The following is a 19,198-nucleotide window of genomic DNA, read 5'->3' as shown; positions in this document are numbered from 1 at the left end:
GTGGCACTGCTGGGGGCAATGGGATTGATGCTTGGGGATAGAAAGAGGCATTCCTGTGAGTGCGGTGGAGGTCCTGGAAGCTAAAGCTGGCCCCGGCCCACCTACCTCTGCAAAATATCTCCTCCTCCCCATCTCCTCTTCTCGCCAGCAGGATCACCTCCCAAAGGAGATCAGTGCCGCAGTTGCAGTCAGGCTGTTCTCAGGGTCCTTCCCCTTAGCCTCTGGATAAGGAGAGGGGGATCTGTGCCAAAGTTAACGCCTTGTTAGCAGAGGACCCGCAGCCAGCCTGTTCTGCTGATCAGCGTCTAGCACTTTGTTGCCTTGTGTCCTCTTCGGGTAGTGTGTGAGCCCAGAGCTGTCCAGTTCCCTGTCACTGAGATTCAGCCACCCTGCAAGGGTACTGGGGTCTTCCTTGCTGAACCCTCAGGCTCCACCGACTCAGCAGAAAACACTCAGGATGATGGGAGCTTCTCTGGGGAAACGGTGATTCCTGCTGATTTTACCCAAGAGCTCACCTAGTGGTGGTGACCATGGCAAGGAACCTCTCGCCTCTCATCCAAGAAAGGAGAACAACTACCAGAGCCTCCGCTGGTTCATCAGCTGTCTTTTATTCCCTTCTCCTTACTTCCCTCTCCCTCCTGCACCTTCTGTTTCTATGTGCCCTTCCCGCCGGCTTCCTCTCCCTTCTCCCCGTCCTCCCTCTTATCCTGACTGACTCTCTCCCATGCATCTCTCTCCGCAAACGGCAGATCCCGTATTTCAAACAAGAGAATGAGAGTGAGAGAGAGAGAGAGAGAGAGGTCAATATTTGAAACTTTATAAATACTAAGTCCAGACACATTTCTTTAACGCCTCGGGTATTAAAACTCAAAGTATATAACTGGCCGAGAGCCAGGGTATTAAAAACAGATCAACAAAGGTGTCACGGGATCTTCACGCTGAATGGAACATGCAGACTGCACAGGGAAGGAGTTGGCTTCCCTATGCTGCTTAGGCGCAGGGGTGTGGATAGGGGTCGGGGCGGTCAGGGGACAAGGAGCAGGGGGCGTTGGATGGGTCGGGGGTTCTGAGGGGGGCAGTCAGGGGGCAGGAAGTGGGAGGAGGCGGATAGGGGCAGCCGCCAGCCTGTTTGGGGAGGCACAGCCTTCCCTACCCGGCCCTCCATACAGTTTGGCAACCCCAATGTGGCCCTTGGAGCAAAAAGTTTACCCACCCCTGGACTACAGACTGGCCTGGACCAACCCCCCCAGATTCTGACAGCACCAAAATGCATGGGGGGTGCGGGGGGAGGGGTGCTGAAAGCTAGATCACAATGCTGGACTCTTGTGTGAGGAGGTATAATGCCCTGCAGATTCAGCAGGGATCACACACCCTTACTTTGCCAAACGCTGGATGTGGCCCATGGAGTTAATGGCATGATCTCTCCCCCACAAACCTCCCCCCCTCATTCCCCAGTACGTACACAAACGCACAGTGCATTGTCCTGCCCCTGTGGTGAGAGTCTGGGATGTGGAGTGTGGTTGGAAGAAGGTCTCGGCAGGCTTGAGAATGCCTGGCCTGGGATATGGACGTGGAAGGCAGTGTGTGTGGTTGGCAGAAACTTGAGAAGAGAAGGTCTGCTGCTCTGGGCTTACTCTGTGGAGAGGAGGGCAGCGGACATGGGTTCAGAGGCGGCTGGTTACCTTAGGGGGGAAAGAGGACTGTCCAGATAAGGGGTGTTGGCTCAGGTTCTGGGCTGGACACTCTGGGAAGATGGGGAGAATGGTTGGGACATTCACCGAATGGGGGAGGGAAGGTTTGCTTGCTAGAACTTCGTTGGGGGACAGTGCCTTGACTGAATGTGGGTTCTGCAGCTGGGGCATGGGCTGTGTGGAGGGGTAAAGGGGAGTGGCTGGCTTGGGGGTTGGGTAGGAGCCTGCCAGGCAGCAGCTACAGAAAGCAGTGTTTCTTTCCCAGCGGGCGGTGCGATCCAGTGAGAGCAGCCTTCCAACATCGCTGTTAATCTTTAATTGGTATTTGAATTGATTTAACATGATCTCCTGCTTGTAAAACACCTTGAGATGTTTCTGTGTGTGAGAGCATCGGGAAACGCTGTTGTACTGTATTAACGAGCCTCCACTGGAACATAAAGGGAGATAATTAGAGTCAGTGAACTTACTTCACATGCACAGGACAGCTGAGTGCTTTGGAGGTAGCCCTCCTAGACCTGCAAGGAAAGCTGTCTGAGGTGTGCTGTGGGTGGGGGCAGGATACCATATCAGGGTCATTCCGCCATGTCGGTTGCGTCAAGTTTATAATCAGGTGGCTGGTGACTCCCTGCCCTCCACCCCAGAGGTGGCTGCATTTTTGTGCTGCCAAAATTCAAGCTGTAACACACCCTCTCCATGTTAAAAATGCTGCTTTCTGATTCGCGGGTGCCTTTGCATGCCTCCCACTGGTGTGCGCGCTGTAGGATTTGGAGTTCAGTTGCTAAGGAGTTCAGGAGGTTGATTTCTACATGCCCGTCTTTCCTGGGAGGTAGAAATATGTTTTAATATCCAAGCAGTCTTGAAACATTATGTATGAAACTATTATATCTTGGGGGGGAAAGGATTGAAGAGTATTTGGTGTTTAACACCCACATATGGCCAATGCTATGGGCTGTGTGCTGAGAAAGATGGAGTCATTAAAGTTTATTTTTTATAGACTAATCTCCCAAGCATGTATTTGAGCCTGATTTAGAAACATCATATTGCCAAGCAAGCAGGATTTTAGTGTTGCTTAAAATCCATACGTGTTCTGTATGTTCCTTTTTAATTTCAGCAGTGCCGCAGTGCCAGATCCGAGTTTTCTGCCCTTTATGTGCCAGATATTGGGGCTGGGGAGGAGGCAGTGGAAGGAGGAGTAATTGGCAGCACAAGTAAATGATATTTTAGATGAGACACTGGGCTGCATGTGGAGTGTTTGTTTGCAGGGGGTGGCTTTGAATTTATCTTCCTCTTGCAGTAGGTGCAAAATATTCAGGCCCTTTGCAGGCTGCTTCCAAACTCTCTGCAGAGGGGACTTGGGTGTTCTCAGGCAGACCAGAGCCAGTCTAATTGGCGCTTGGTGTCAGGATCAGAGACTTCCAAGGAGAGGTTTTCTTTTGGAATTTCTTTTGCATCCCAGTCTAATTAAGCAGTGGTTAATTGGATCGGTAGCAGGAAGAAACTCTGATGCAGTTCTGCCCTAGAACTGATTGGTTTGCTTTTAATTTTCACATTCCTCTGTCTTCTCCTTGCTCACAAGTTGGGGAGTGTGGGGTGGGAGAGGAGGGCCCCAATTCCTTCTCCAATTCAGGAGAAGTCCTTTTCCTCCTCAACCCGTCTCTTGCGTTCCCTTCCTTATCTCTTCATTTCCTGGTTTCTCCTCATAGAATCATAGAATATTAGGGTTGGACGGGACCTTAGGAGGTCATCTAGTCCAACCCCCGGCTCAAAGCAGGACCAATCCCCAACTAAATCATCCCAGCCAGGGCTTTGTCAAGCCTGACCTTAAAAATATCTAAGGAAGGAGATTCCACCACCTCCCTAGGTAACCCATTCCAGTGTTTCACCAAGCTCCTAGTGAAAAAGTTTTTCCTCATATCCAACCTAAACCTCCCCCACTGCAACTTGAGACCATTACTCCTTGTTCTGTCATCAGCTACCACTGAGAACAGTCTAGATCCATCCTCTTTGGAACCCCCTTTCAGATAGTTGAAAGCAGCTATCAACCCCCCACTCATTCTTCTCTTCCGCAGACTAAACAATCCCAGTTCCCTCAGCCTCTCCTCATAAGTCATGTGTTCCAGTCCCCTAATCATTTTTGTTGCCCTCCGCTGGACGTTTTCCAATTTTTGCACATCCTTCTCATAGTGTGGGGCCCAAAACTGGACACAGTACTCCAGATGAGGCCTCACCAATGTTGAATAGAGGGGAACGATCACATCCCTCCATCTGCTGGCAATGCCCCTACATATACATCACAAAATGCCATTGGCCTTCTTGGCAACAAGGGCACACTGTTGACTCATATCCAGCTTCTCGTCCACTGTAACCCCTAGGTCCTTTTCTGCAGAACTGCTGCCGAGCCATTCGGTCCCTAGTCTGTAGCAGTGCATGGGGTTCTTCCGTCCTAATTGCAGGACTCTGCACTTGTCCTTGTTGAACCTCATCAGATTTCTTTTGGCCCAAACCTCTAACTTGTCTAGGGCCCTCTGTATCCTATCCCTACCCTCCAGCGTATCTACCTCTCCTCCCAGTTTAGTGTCATCTGCAAACTTGCTGAGGGTGCAATCCACACCATCCTCCAGATCATTAATGAAGATATTGAACAAAACCGGCCCCAGGACCGACCCTTGGGGCACTCCACTTGATACCGGCTGCCAACTAGACATGGAGCCAATGATCATTACGCATTGAGCCCGACAATCTAGCCAACTTTCTATCCACCGTATAGTCCATTCATCCAGCCCATACTTCTTTAACTTGCTGACAAGAATACTGTGGGAGACCGTGTCAAAAGCTTTGCTAAAGTCAAGGAACAACACGTCCACCGCTTTCCCCTCATCCACAGAGCCAGTTATCTCATCATGGAAGGCAATTAGATTAGTCAGGCATGACTTGCCCTTGGTGAATCCATGCTGACTGTTCCTGATCACTTTCCTCTCCTCTAAGTGCTTCAGAAATGATTCCGTGAGGACCTGCTCCATGATTTTTCCAGGGACTGAGGTGAGGCTGACTGGCCTGTAGTTCCCAGGATCCTCCTTCTTCCCTTTTTTAAAGATGGGCACTACATTAGCCTTTTTCCAGTCGTCCGGGACTTCCCCCGATCGCCATGAGTTTTCAAAGATAATGGCCAATGGCTCTGCAATCACATCCGCCAACTCCTTTAGCACTCTTGGATGCAGCGCATCCGGCCTCATGGACTTGTGCTCGTCCAGCTTTTCTAAGTAGTCCCAAACCACTTCTTTCTCCACAGAGGGCTGGTCACCTCCTTCCCATGCTGTGCTGCCCAGTGCAGTAGTCTGGGAGCTGACCTTGTTCGTGAAGACAGAGGCAAAAAAAGCATTGAGTACATTAGCTTTTTCCACATCCTCTGTCACTAGGTTACCTCCCTCATTCAGCAAGGGGCCCACACTTTCCTTGACTTTCTTCTTGTTGCTAACATACCTGAAGAAACTCTTCTTGTTACTCTTAACATCTCTTGCTAACTGTAACTCCAGGTGTGATTTGGCCTTCCTGATTTCACTCCTGCATCCCCGAGCAATATTTTTATACTCCACCCTGGTCATTTGTCCAATCTTCCACTTCTTGTAAGCTTCTTTTTTGTGTTCAAGATCAGCAAGGATTTCACTGTTAAGCCAAGCTGGTCGCCTGCCATATTTACTATTCTTTCTACACATCGGGATGGTTTGTCCCTGTAACCCCAATAAGGATTCTTTAAAATACAGCCAGCTCTCCTGGACTCCTTTCCCCCTCATGTTATTTCCCCAGGGGATCCTGCCCATCAGTTTCCTGAGGGAGTCAAAGTCTGCTTTTCTGAAGTCCAGGGTCCGTATTCTGCTGCTCTCCTTTCTTCCCTGTGTCAGAATCCTGAACTCAACCGTCTCATGGTCACTGCCTCCCAGGTTCCCATCCACTTTAGCTTCCGCTACTAATTCTTCTCTGTTTGTGAGCAGCAGGTCAAGAAGAGCTCTGCCCCTAGTTGGTTCCTCCAGCACTTGCACCAGGAAATTGTCCCCTATCCTTTCCAAAAACTTCTTGGATTGTCTGTGCACCGCTGTATTGCTCTCCCAGCAGATATCAGGGTGCTTGAAGTCTCCCATGAGAACCAGGGCCTGCGATCTAGTAACTTCCATGAGTTGCCGGAAGAAAGCCTCATCCACTTCATCCCCCTGGTCCGGTGGTCTATAGCAGACTCCCACCACGACATCACCCTTGTTGCTCACACTTCTAAACTTAATCCAGAGACACTCAGGTTTTTCTGCAGTTTCATACTTGAGCTCTGAGCAGTCATACTGCTCCCTTACATACAGTGCAACTCCCCCACCTTTTCTGCCCTGCCTGTCCTTCCTGAACAGTTTATATCCATCCATGACAGTACTCCAGTCATGTGAGTTATCCCACAGAGTCTCTGTTATTCCAATCACATCATAATTCCTTGACTGTTCCTCCTCCCTCATCCTCAGCTGGGGATCACCGATGACTTCTTACTTTCAAGCCAAGCAGACTGCATGCAAACAGACTGTGTTCATGAACCCTTAGAGCGGAGACTTCAAAGGCAACAAGGAAAGCAAATCTGTGGTTTCTGCACTCTAACCCAGCCGCTCGGGCAGATAACACCACTGGAGGACTCCACAGAGCTGGGCCTGTGTCAGACATGAACCCTATGAAGGAGTGTTATCCAACCTCTTATAGACTGGGAAACTAAGTCACAGCGATTTGAAGTCACTTGCCCAAGGCTACCTAAGAGCTTGTCTACATGACCAGTTAGTGCGCGACAAGCTGGAGTGTAGCGTGCCGTGAACTGTCTGTGTGGATGCTGCTGCCGCACATTAAAATTTCCCTCTTGAGTGTTGACCTACTCCTGTTTCAAAGAGCAATAGCTCAAACCGCTCTAGGGAACTCTTAGTGCGTAGCAGCAGGGTCCGCGTGGACAGTTAGTGAGTGATGTGCTGGTATGCCGTAGATTTATACCCCCAGCCTGCCAGGTACTAACTTGCCTCTTGACAAGCCCAAAGTCATTGGTGGAAGGAGGATTGAAGTCCAGAAGTTCATGGCTTCCAGTCTCATTCCTCATACTCCTTCCACCACACCCTACTGCCTTGGCTTGGTGCCCTACCATCCTCCTATCTGTGACAGATGCTCTCTGTCAGCGGCAGGTTCTCCACTGGGGCTCCTGACTTGGCATGAAAACTGGCTGTGAATACTGAAGCCAACCATTTTGGCCTCTCGTACTGCCCTGCCTTGGGGTGGAGGAAAGGAAGGATTTATTTTTTGGGCAGCTTGCTTATTATTTATAAGGCTGCAAAAGTGCGGGTGGAAGGCTGAGGGTGGAGAACCCTAGAGAGTACGACATCCCTTCTGCTACCCCAGCATTGCTCCTCCACCTTCATGTGCCTCAATACTCAGCAGCATCACCCCTCTCCTCCTTCACCTGCTGCAAGGAGTCTACCCCGGGAGTGTCTGTCTTCCCTACTCAGGCCTTTACTTAGCCAGAGAAGGAGTAAGACCCCTCCTTGTCCCCCTGCTCAGATTGTGCCTTTGGCTGCTGTGAAGAGAAGAGAGGCTGTTTGCCCAATTCACCCTGTCCCCAAACCATGCATGCAAGAGAAAGGAAAGGAGACCTGATTCTGCCCCGCACCCCCAGCCAGGTGCATGGGAGTGAGTGGAGGTGGGTAATGCTGCTCTATGGAGAAGGTGATATATTTATATAATCTCGAATAAGGTGAGAGCAGAACGGGGATAATGACTCCAAGTCACAGGTCCTTCTCCGCTCTGCCACTGGGGCACTGGGTCAGCCGACAAAGGTCCGATGGAGCTCTCAGCTGGCAGGAGCTGTGTGCTGCTGCCTGGGAAGGAGGCTGACCCTCGCCTCTCTCCCCTCACCCCCTTGGGCCTCCTGCTGCCCAACTCGCAGCCTCATTCCATCTAGAGCTTCCATTCCCTGCCCCCTCCCCGCCTGTAGAGCATAAACCTGGGGCCAGCCTTTAGATGGAATTGGGATTGGCAAACTGCTGTGCGAACATCTTGGTGGTAGTCCCAGGCTTGTGGGAAGGGGTGTGGGGGGATAAATTGAGAGCAGCAAAGCCTGGGTCTCCAGCCTAAGTCACCTAAGACAATTCAATGATTGCTGACGGTTATTGCAATACCTGGGAGTTTGGACACCCCTGGGGCAAGGGTGGGGTTGGATTTTTGTTTTGTTTTGTGCCTCTCAAACAAACCCAACTGCCTCTGGCTAACCCCTAGAGGTGTGTTTAGTTAGACACAGGTCGTAACACATCCATTTCCCTGGGTTTTTCAGAGATCTGGCACTAAACTGTTTATCTCCAGATGGGTGTTTAAACGCAGCCCAGAAGTGCTTCTGCTGAAGCGTTAGTGGTCTGAAGAGCAGGCGGTGGGATGGAAAACGAGAGAAATGCCCCTCTGTTTAATGAGTGAGGGAACGAGCTGTGTATTCGGTTAGCGTTCCTTAGAACCTGGCAGCAGACTGGCCTCAAGCAATAAAGAGCTGAATCGGAAATCTAATTTCAGCTCAAACATAAGCCCCGTTGTTGCGGATCGGTTGAACAGAGCCCCCTGCTTGCCACCCTTGGGCGATGGTGTTTACTGTTTGGGATGTCAGTAATTAGATACACAAGATGAAAATGAGCAGGGCAATGGAGCAGGGGTGGAGACGTGGGAGGAGGGCCAGTGAAATGAGAACGGCAGCACATTGTTCCTTCCCTCCGACATTCAGCCCCATCTGCCGGGAGCTCGGCTGCTCAGGCCTTTGGCTATTTCAAACGTTTCGCTCTTCCGCAGGAAGAGGAGGTCGTTGGGTCTGGCGCAGCGGTTGCTTTTTTGGTCCATGTGCCGCTTTCTTTAAAAAAAAAGTTCGGGAGTGAATGGTGGAGCATCAAGAGCCATGGCACTAGTGGTACACGTAGGAAGGGTAGGAGATTGGGAGTCAGGGTCCCTGCTTTCTGCTCCCAGCTCTTCCACTGACTCACAGCGTGACCTTTGGCAAGCCGCGGTATCTGCGACTCAGGTGAATTGTAAAAGCAGAGTAGTACTTCCCTATCTCCCTAGGATTTGCGGGTTAATGTTTATAAAGCACTTTGCGATCCTGGGCTGAAAGGGGCTTTATAAGGGCTAAATAATACACATTTGCTATGCGCTCTCTAGTCTATTGTGATTCGTAATGTTTCCATTCTCACCGATATATTTCCGTTATAAAAGCACTGAGTGGCCCCAGCCAGGCTTGGTTGTATGCCCACATAGAGAAGTCTGTGCCTTGGGGAGCTTGCAATCTAAATAAACAAGACAGGGAAGATGGGCCCAGAGAAGTGAAGTGACTTGCCCAAGATCACACAGCAGGTCGGTGGCAGAGCTAGAAGTTTAGGCGGTGGGTATATTTTGGGAATGGGGAAGGTGCTTGTACGGCTCTTTGGGTACACGTGGAATGTGAAATGTGTCATGTAAATATCCCTGTTCTGTACTCTCCTCGCCTCTGTCACAGGGAGCTGTCCAGCAGATCAGCACCTCTAATTCAGTGTTGAATGCCTTCCTGAGACCCAAACTTTTACCCTGTTTGCAAACCCCCAGCACGCTGCAAAAAACTCTGCATTTTTGGTGCATATATTCCCATTAGCTTCAAAGCTGGCTCGTGCTCTGAATCCAACTTAAATGAGATTCTCTGTTCTGACACCAATATTTCTAAAAGCAGAATCGATCAAATTATGAGGTAAAGAGCACTGGAGTATCTTAGTGGATGTATTTCCCGTTGTTTTCAAACAAATGCATTTTAGGTCTCACTTTGCTGATGTGATTTGTGCATGTGTGGAGGTGGGGGTCAGAAAGGAGACCGAGTTCCAGAAATAAATAAATAGTTTTCCCCGAATTCTGAACAGAGATAGAGTCAGCTCTGCTGGGAATTCAGTGATCTGTGTCAGACTGTCACAGAGGCTGCAGTTAATTGGAGACCAGTGGTCTCGCTTAAGTGTCTTTATATTCCTGAAAAAAGGTTCCAAAATGCTACAGGGCTGCTTCCCAAACATCCCAGAATTGCTAAACGCAAGGTTGCCTTAAGTCCATTTTAGTGCTTGTGCAATCTGTTAATGGGAGAGCGAAGTCCTCTGACCGAGAGCAGCTGCGGCCCGAACAGCAGCGACTCGAGCTTCTCCAGCCTGCCCCACTAATGTATCTTGGGGCTGCTGTCAGTGAGAGGGTGATTTCTCCGCAGTGGAGCACACAATCTTTGGCCTCTCTGGAGAGGGCCAGCATGGGTGCCAGTTGGGATGGTGCCTCTTTGGGCAGCAGATGGAGACCACAGACTCCATTCAGCATAGACTGCCAAGCAGCTGGCAGATAGTAATGACATTTGGTCACTACCACCCTGGGCCCAAAAGGAGCCATTGGTACATAGTTTTGTGTCCCATGAGGTAATCCACTGTCCCACAGTGGTTCTCCATCTCATTCACTGATTCAATTCCCTTTCATTATATAGAGCTAGCAAGTTGGCCTCTTCTGCCAGAAAGCTAATGGGCCATTGGCCTAGCTTGGGCTCCTTAGCAGTGTGTTATGCTGTAGGATTTCACAGCCGGTTCTGTCCTCGGCCCAGTCTGTCCAGAGCTGCAGCCAGCTGAGTTCTTTTTTCACTTTATCCCTTTCACTAAAAACACCCAAATCAAACCAACCTTGCTCGCACCGAGCTTTGTGCCATATTCTGAGATGAGACAGAGCGTTAATCCTGGCAGCTGCAGATCTGGGCTCTCTCTTTCGCCTCAAAGGCACCACCGCTCCTGAATTATTACTGAGGTGCCAATGTTCTGTGATCCGTGGTGTTAGACAGATGGCCCACAGAGATGGAGGGAGGGATCAGTGTGACCCACATATCGCTCTGGTGTCAGGGTAGGATTGGGATCCTTCAGCATGGCGTTGGCCTGAACTGGAGTCTGCCTTCCTACTGTCAGAAAATATTTTAGCTAGCACTTGCAGGGAGTCCCTTTGTGAGCTGGGTTTTGAGAGAAACAGTAAACATCTGTGACTGACAAAATAAAACTCCTCTTGTAAAATCCACTGGCTGTGGTTTGCTCTGCACAGATTGTTTTCTTGCTCACTGAATTAACTGTTAGATGTTTGTAAGTATAGGAATATTAATAATTAGCATCTAGGTATCACTTGTTAATTAGTGCAATATATAATATTGTACCAACGTATGACACGAGGTGTAGTTAATGATAACACACTGCACACAGCCTTGAGACTTGGCTTGATATTTTTAAGACTCAGCAAGATCTGCAAAACAAGCCAAGTTTGAAGAAAATCGATTTGGTCGTTGAAGTAATGAAAATTTAGGTCTACATTTTAAAAAATGAGGAGTGATCTCTTTTGGGGGGCCCTCAGTTTGCACATTCCCAACTTAAAGCACTTTAAAGGAGTCAAATTTTCAAAAAGCCCAGAGCACCTACTCTCTGAAATTAAGGCCCCTTTAGGGTGGCTGAGGTTGGGTCACCTAAAAATTGGAGCACCCAGAATTGCTAGCCACTTCTGAAAGATTGGGCCTTAACAGGGATTGATCCGAGGACTGACTAATCTTAACAAAACGCAACCAACACCAGAAATAACAGGATGGAAAAGCTTCAGACTGAAGTCATTGAGGATATGTCTACACGACATTGTAAACCCAGCTCTGTGAGACCTGGGTTTGTGGACTCAGGGTTTCCAACAGAGGTGACATGTGGGGGAGGGCATGTGGGGTCAAGTGGTGCATCAGGGCCCCCTCCCTTCAGAGCAGCTGAGCCGGTGAGCTGTGCTGGGCAGGGAGCGGCAGAGGCAGGGGTAGAGGAAGAGCTGGGAGCTGCTCAGAGGTGCCGCTGCTTTAACTCTGCAGGGAGAGGCAGAGGAGGAGTTGGGAGCTGCACGGAGGGGTAGCTGCTTTCCCAGAGGGGTGAGGGGGCTGCTTTCCAGAAGGGGGAGGGCTGCCGGGAGAGGGGAGTGAGTCAAGCTGTTCCAGGGTTGTGCCCCCGCACTGTCAGCAGGCACGGGTCATCTTGTGCTAAAGCATCCACCCAGCATTATAAACCTAAATTTACAATTGCTGGACCCGGGTCTCACAGCCATGCTGCCAGGGCCATACTCCACTACACAGACCTTCTGACTTAGGTCTGCAGCTTAAACGCTGCATCCGCACTGCAACAGGTCAGGGCTTGGATTCGAGCTACAGTGGGACTTGGGCTTTGATCCACCTCCTCAGCAGGGTCCTAGGACGCTCGTCCTGAGTGTTGGCTGACCTGAGTCAGACTGATCTGTGTGTGGGAGTGGCTAAAACCTGAGTCAGAGCCTGGGCTTAATGTGCCAGGCAGACATCCCCTAAATGTTGGATGGTTTAGACACAACAAACCCTGCGTCTCAGCAGGGCGCTAGGCAAGACAATCCTTGCGCCCCATTCTAACCCTGTGATTCTACGTTCTTCAAGCTTTAACATGACAGAACTAATTTGTCTTCAAACATCGCTTGCTCTTAACTGCAATGCCTTTCAGCACAAGACATAATTAACTGAAACATTTTTCTAGTAAAACATACTTTTCCCCTAGCATGGCCTTCTTACAGTTACTGATGAGTTTAGCATCACAACCACCGTGGCAGGCAGGCAGGTAGGTGTTATCCTCAAGTGAGAGATGGGGAAACTGAGGCAGGTGAGTTGTTGAGTGGACAGGGCATTGGAGTGGGACGGGGGAGCCCTGGGTTTAATCTCTGGCTCAGCCATAGATTTCCCATATCGTCTGAGTAAGTCACTTAATCTGCCCCGCCCCTTGGTTTCCCCATCTGTAAAATGGGGACAGTGCTTCTCAACCTGACAAGATTGCTGTGAGGATAAAATCCTGAAGTTAGTGTGAGGTGCTCAGACATTATGGTGAGGATGGGTATCCAGAAACGGGGTAGGGCCCTAAAGAGTTAGATCGAATTGCTCTTGTTCTTTTGTGCTGCTCATGATGGGTTAGATGCAAATTGGATCCACGTCTTTCCCCTTTAGCTCGAGACGCTATTACTTCACTTTGGCCTCTGTGTATATATGCGTGTCTGTTTGCATTGCAGGCTCTCTGAAGAGTCCGGTGAACAAGACGGCCCTGATGCTAATTGCAGTCAGCTCCTGCATCCTGGCCATGGTGTGTGGTACCCAGCTATCCTGCCCTTTGACAGTGAAGGTCACGCTTCATGTGCCCGAGCACTTCATTGCAGACGGTAAGATCCCGAGAGCGACACCTCTGTGTAAGGACTTGGCATCCTGGGGCCCTGGAGCTTCCCAGTTCAATCTAGTCAGTAGAGTCCTTTGCTTTGTGACATTCCCAAGTGCCTCCTAGAACTCCCCTTTCTCAAACCACCCTTCAGGGGACTTTCCACCCTTCACTTTATTCCTCAGTGCTGGGACGGCCTAGAAAAACACCTGGGGACAATCTGTTATAGGACACTAACTCCCCCCTTTCCCCAGCACCCCACACACTAACCCTAAAACAATGTTTGACATCCCCAGCGGGGAGAGGAAAAGGACTTTTGCCATGGAGAGTTCTTTCCCCTCTCTACGTCCAGGGAGAGAGCTCTCTAGGACGGGGTTGAGGCTCACTGCTGCATCAGGCTCTGTCTGTGCATACTTATTTTTTTGCATAAAGAGAAGGCTTCATTCTCGGGGGTTTGACAATCTGGCAAGTCCTCAGCAGCACCGCATTCACTCTCACTTGAAAAGGGGGCGGGGAGGTTGTGAGGAAGACACGGCGAGTATGGAGTGATTTATGGGTTTGGTTGTGTGGGAGGGAGACTAGTCCTTTTATGTTGCATTTGTATTGTTGGCATCAGAGCGGCTCAGCTTTCCTCTGAGATTCCTCCCCCTCCCCAACAGGAGAGCTGCCGAGTGCATTATATTTGTACCTCAAGGGAAACTTCCCTGGTTCTGCATACAGAGCCAATTCAGACAGAGAGATGCCAGGCCCATGGAACTAAAACCCAAGCATGCAAAGCTGTTGGCACGAGGGGGAGGCAGAAATCTTCCCCCCACCTCTGTTTTATAACTCTGTGTCCGACTGAAATCCCTGCTTGCTCTGAAGTGAAGCACTGGGCTTCACCGGCGAACCCCGGGAAGCTGCATGGATGCTCTCCCTCCTGTCAGAGTGAAGCTGTTTGTCTCTGGCCCTCGCTGCTCCGGAGAACGTGAAATTACCAGTGTTGGAGTGAAGAGCGAGAGGCTCTGAAGAATTAGACAAAGGCAACTGTCACTATTTATTGCTTTCGCCAGCTTGCCTCCTTGTGTTTGTTGTTTCACTGACCTTTTCCATATAATGTGCAGTGAGCGTCAAGTGTAACTTTTCAGTAACATGAGGGCAAAATTCTGAAGACGGGGCCCATTATTCAGTCGGTTCCAATTCTTTAGCTCCTGCGCTCTCCTTACCGCCTGGGACAGGCTGAGGGTGGTCTTTTGTCCAAAAGAATTCGATGCTGCTTAGGGGGCTGCAGTCACTCTTAGCTTGCACCCATACTGCACTACTGGGCGTCCGGTTCTGATCCAGTCCGGGGCTGTTCGCCGGAGACTGGGGAGGTCCTAGCATTGGTGGGGAGGACAAAGGCTTATGAAGCAGCAAAGGAAGTGACCCTTGAAGGGGCCAACTGCGGTGAGATGGAATTTATGGCACGTCCGCCTCACTGGGTGAAACGGTCTGGTCCACGTTGCACAGGGTTCAGACTAGATGCTCATAATGGTCCCCCTCTGGCCTCAAAATGAATTCACAGCCATTTAATCCTGCACAGAACCACAAATGGGCTACGCATCCCAACCCTGGTGTTTATGATGACATTTTCCAAGGTTGGTACCCACAAAATTTGCACTGATCTCTAGTGCACCCCAAAACGGTACTTGTGCACATGAGCATTACATGCACTGGCTGGATTAATGTGCCTGCGGAACTAGACCTGAACCCAGTGGGACCTGATGACATGTGTTAGGTTCAGTTTGGGCCTGAAAATAACCTAACACGCTTGGGCTGGGTTGTCTCTGCTCACCTTCTCCGGCCCGGGGGCTTGGCAGAGCGGCAGCTGCGTGCCCCACTGCTGCCGGCTGCCACTGCCTCGCTGAACTGCATCGCGAATGCGCCGAGGAGCCGTAGCGCCTCTCACTCACAGCACGCATGCAGCAGCCAGGGGGCATTGCCCAGCAGGAGCGGGGCCCACAGCCTGGAGACAGATTGTGGGCATGGAGAACAGGAAGCCTCCCCTGGCCACGTCCCAAGCATGAAACAGTGACGGGGTGCTGACCCAGGTAGAGCAGCAAGTGCAAGATTCGGTTTGGGTCTGAAAATGACTTGGCACTCTCAGGCTTGGGTCAGGCCAGCTGTGGGCTAGTCGGGTTTGGGTCAGGCTTTAAAATTAGACCCAAGCAGGCCTCGGTGCAGTATGGTACGGAGGTGGGCAGTTACCTGTTTTGCAACATCAGATGTAAGTCTTGAGGGTGCTACTTATATGCTAGGCTTTGAAAATCCTGCCTCAGCACATGCTGGATAGCCTATAAAAAGCAAACCTTTGAGCCCTTACCAGCAATGCTGAGTGTGTTTCCATTTTGCAGCTGTAGGCTGAAGTTGGAAAAATTCAGGGTTGAGAACAGGGAGAGGGCGTGTGTGTGAAATGGATGTCAAAACGAAACAAGATACTTCTCCTCAGCCTTCAAATAAATAAAAAGAGCGCTTAGACCTTAGACTGGAGTGAGTGGCGTTTCCATAGAACATAGCTGATGAGTAATCGGTGACTAGGAAAGAAAACAAGCAACCGTTGCCCTGATAAGAGAGGCTGCTGCTCCTTCTCTATCCACTTGCATCCAAGGAACGTAGTGTATTTATATATTGTTATTTACTGTTTGTTCTGGTAGTGCTTGGAACCACCAGTCAGGTTCTGGGCCCTGCTGTGTTAGGCTCTGCATGAATGCATAGTAGCCAAATGCTAGTCAAGACACCCAATAGTCATGGAAGGAAACGAGTGCTATTCCTAACTCCCAGTCAGCTACATTGAAGCAGGGAGAGCTAAGGTGACTTGCTGAAGGTCACAGAACAACACGGTGGTGTGGCTAGAACCCAGGAGCCCAGACTCCTGGTCCATAATTCGAACCATCTGATGACACTGCACCCTCGAAAACTGTGATGAAATATAAGGTGGTGACTCCATAGCATTAAAGTGAAAATGGAGCCGGTTATATTCCTGTCTCCAGGAAGAGGGTGGTACTGCAAATTATGCAAATACCCAGAACATTCAAGCAGAGATGACAATGAAATACCAATAAAACAGATTAATCTCTCTGGAACTTGGGGAAAACAGGCTAATCTCCCATCCCGCCTTAATGACTTTTCTAAAGAGAAAGTGGTGAGAGGAGTGGTGAAAAGGTTTGCAGGAGAAGGGAAATGAGATTTGCAACGAAACTGTAAAATATCATTATAAACTGTGAAAACTTTTTTTTTCTTTTGTAATGGGAAATGGGGTCAAGGGCTCCAGATGGAACTGGGAGCAACAGAGACAATTTGCAGCAAAGATCTGTTTTCCTGAAATCTCATCATGAGATGCACCGGCACTCTGAGGCCCTGTCTTGGAACGGAGAATTGCTTAGAGCCATTCTTTCCTTTAAATAACAACAAATCCCCAGGTAGTGCCAGGCTGGCAGCAAAATATTATAAAACATTTAAGGAGATCACAGCATTGAGCTGGGGTGGGAAATTTTAATGACACCCAGGGAAGTGTTCTTGGCTTGGTTTCTCCCCAGCACAGATCGTTGCTAATTTCACTCTTCGGCAAAGGGAATAGCCGAGTTCAAAACCGGAGGCTAATTCTTCTGTTTGGACAGCAGCCCTTAATGTATGTAGAAAAGAGAGGGGGCAGGAAGGAGGAGAGGCAAATTTCCTCTCTCCTGCTCTGCATGGGATGAATTGGGCGGAACAGAAGGGAATTGGCTTGGGGACCAGAAGGAAGATGGAGCTAGTGGCTCATTGTCAGAGTTAGACCTTGTCTATACTGGGTTGTTTGAGCACAAGTGGGTGCAAATCACCATGTAGATGTCCTGCCCTGGTAAAAGATCGGGCTTACATAAGTGACTTGACCCTGGTTTTTTACTGGGATGAGCTGCACCACAGAGCTCTGCCCGGGACTGTTTGCAATCCCGCTCCCGTCCCACTCCGGCTATTACGCCAGTGGGTCTGGCGGGACCCACAGAATCCCAATCCTACTGCCAGGCTCTACGCTAGTTGCACACAGGGCTCTCAAGCCCAGTTTTGCACTGGTGCAGCGTCTTCATCAGGGGTGTGTGCCCCTGGAGCTACATGGATGTAATGACACCCCTTCAAGCTCCCCCAGGTTAGACAAGCCTTTGGAGCTTTGATCAGTGTTAAAGCAGAGTATTGTGTGAGCCATAAGCGTGTGCTCAACGTCTTTCAGACATTGCCATGAACATAAATACTCGAGGCTCTGTCAGCAGCACGCTCTGGTGTTTGCGGAGTGATGAGCCAGCCTCTGAGGAAGGGGAGGGCTGGTGCACTTGTTCAACACAGTCCCAGGTGTGAGGCTAGACTGGCCTCAAAGATCCCCTTTGAGGCACGGTTTCTTAATAGATGCTGTTGGCCGCGGCAAATCTCAGAGTGGAGCCGCTGCTAGCAGCATCCTCAGCTCTACAAGAAACGCTGTCAAAGGGAGAGCCTGGAAAAACAAACAAACCCCGTCCTTTTGTAGCAGATAAATGGGAGCTTGCTCAGATGTGCCGCATTCCAAAGCCAGCTTGGATAAAAGCCAAGCAGTGTGGGCCACTGGGCCTCAGGGAGAAGCCACCCCCAGAGCAAGCTGCATCATCAGGCAGCTGAGCGAATTGGAGCTGCAGAGGTCCAGAGACGGATGAATACAGGAATGGAAACAGATGTCGAACGCAAGCAAAAGGGGGCAGAGGAGAGTCTATTGCACCAGGTGGCTTTAATAACCAAACCGTCTCTATTGCTCTTTTTCTCTCTCTCTCCGTTCATTTTCTTTCTTTCATTTGTTTGTTTGTTTTCTCCTCCTCTCAGAACAATGAGCCTCAGGTTTTGTATCGCTGCTTTGTCTCAATGTTATGGGACAGCCAAATAAATAGAAGCTGGTTGCAAGCTAACATCCACCCCCCCCCCAGTACCTACTCTTGTCGGAGAGGTTGGAGGGTCCTTGGCGCAGGCGATTTGCTGCTCTCTCGATTCCCTCTGCTTTTTAAAAATATTTGTAATAGACCTTTTACATTTAAATCCCCATGTTTTGTGGGGTTTCGTCAGACGCGCCCCGCATTATAGAGGTGGGAGTTGGCTCCATTACAACTTGCCAGAATGCAGGGGAATGGTAGAGCACAGGTAATTACATTGACATAGTCATCGTGGGAAGGGGCAAGGGGAGATGGCCTGTGTGTGAGTCTGTTTCCTTCTGCACTGCACAGCTGCCTCTGTGGCACATCCCTCCCCCTCCCCGGGTAGCCTGCCAGAGTGGATCTTGGGCTTAGAAGCAGGGCACCCAGACGGAAGGTACTACTCCACCCCAAACCCCAGCCTAAGCCAGGCAGGCAACTTGCAGAAAACAACCCGAAACAAAACAAAACCCCCACCCACCTCTCATGCGCTTAAGCTGCTATGACCGTTGGTGAGATTCTTCCCAGTGCTGTGCAACCCACTTTTAAGGAGGGGGTCTAGGGGCAGCTGCCAGTGGGGGACGTCCTGTCAGTACCTCTCCAATGGAGTCATGTTACCGTGGGGTGGTGTCCCAGATTCATTGTCCTCTTGTGAATCTCCTGGGATCTGCATTATTGTTTTCAGGGGAATCCATGAGTGCTGGTGGGGAATCCCCTCCTTCATTTCACTAGTGGGCAAGCCCCAAATACTTGGGTGCCGTTCCACGAGGGGAACTTCTGGGCGTTTCCCTCCTCCCTCTTACTCTCCCTCCCCAACCCCTCAGCCTGGGACAACTTGCTCCCAAATTTCCAGCTGACACAGTCAGAAACTCCGAGATCCTACCACCATGTCACCCCATGGTGAGTGGAAGACGTCATTCTAATTTCAGAGCGGGATCACAATTATAGACTCATACAGAGTAGCTTTTGTGAGGATTTCAACCTTTAAGTGTTACTTAAAGTACCATTTATCAGCAGCAAGAAAGAAGGGAACAAAAAAAAAAATAGAAAGAGCTCCTTGGTTGAATTGTCAAAATCCCCTAAGAATATGTTCGCCACTCCTCAGTTAAGCACTCACAATGGGTCTTTCATGTAAGGAATCATTTAAAATGTAGAGATACAAGTGACAAGAGCTGCCTGTAGAGAAACCACGGCTGGAGAAAGAGACCCGGAGGACTTAGCCTCGGGTGTGTCCTTGCTGCAGAACAGTTTGAAATGGGGTATCCATTAACTCCCCCCTCCCCGTTCTCACAACCTGTGTACGGCAGGGGCATGTGTTTACATCTGGCTGTGGTAG

The 19,198-nt window shown here is 50.0% G+C and overlaps 1 protein-coding gene across 1 annotated transcript in view; it reads left to right on the top strand.

Moving 5' to 3' along the window:
• ASTN2 (astrotactin 2) overlaps positions 1–19,198 on the top strand; it is a gene marked incomplete at its 5' end in the record, with an annotated part of 616,673 nt that overhangs the window by 222,286 nt on the left and 375,189 nt on the right. The window contains one exon of the mRNA XM_084650529.1: positions 12,801–12,947. Coding sequence (XP_084506655.1) covers positions 12,801–12,947 — 147 coding nt within the window. The remainder of the gene's footprint in view (positions 1–12,800; positions 12,948–19,198) is intronic.

This window comes from Lepidochelys olivacea, assembly GCF_965140295.1.
Source record: "Lepidochelys olivacea isolate rLepOli2 genome assembly, chromosome: 16".
In the NCBI taxonomy this organism is placed as follows: domain Eukaryota; kingdom Metazoa; phylum Chordata; order Testudines; family Cheloniidae; genus Lepidochelys; species Lepidochelys olivacea.
This window is presented reverse-complemented; position numbering and strand designations above follow the sequence as displayed.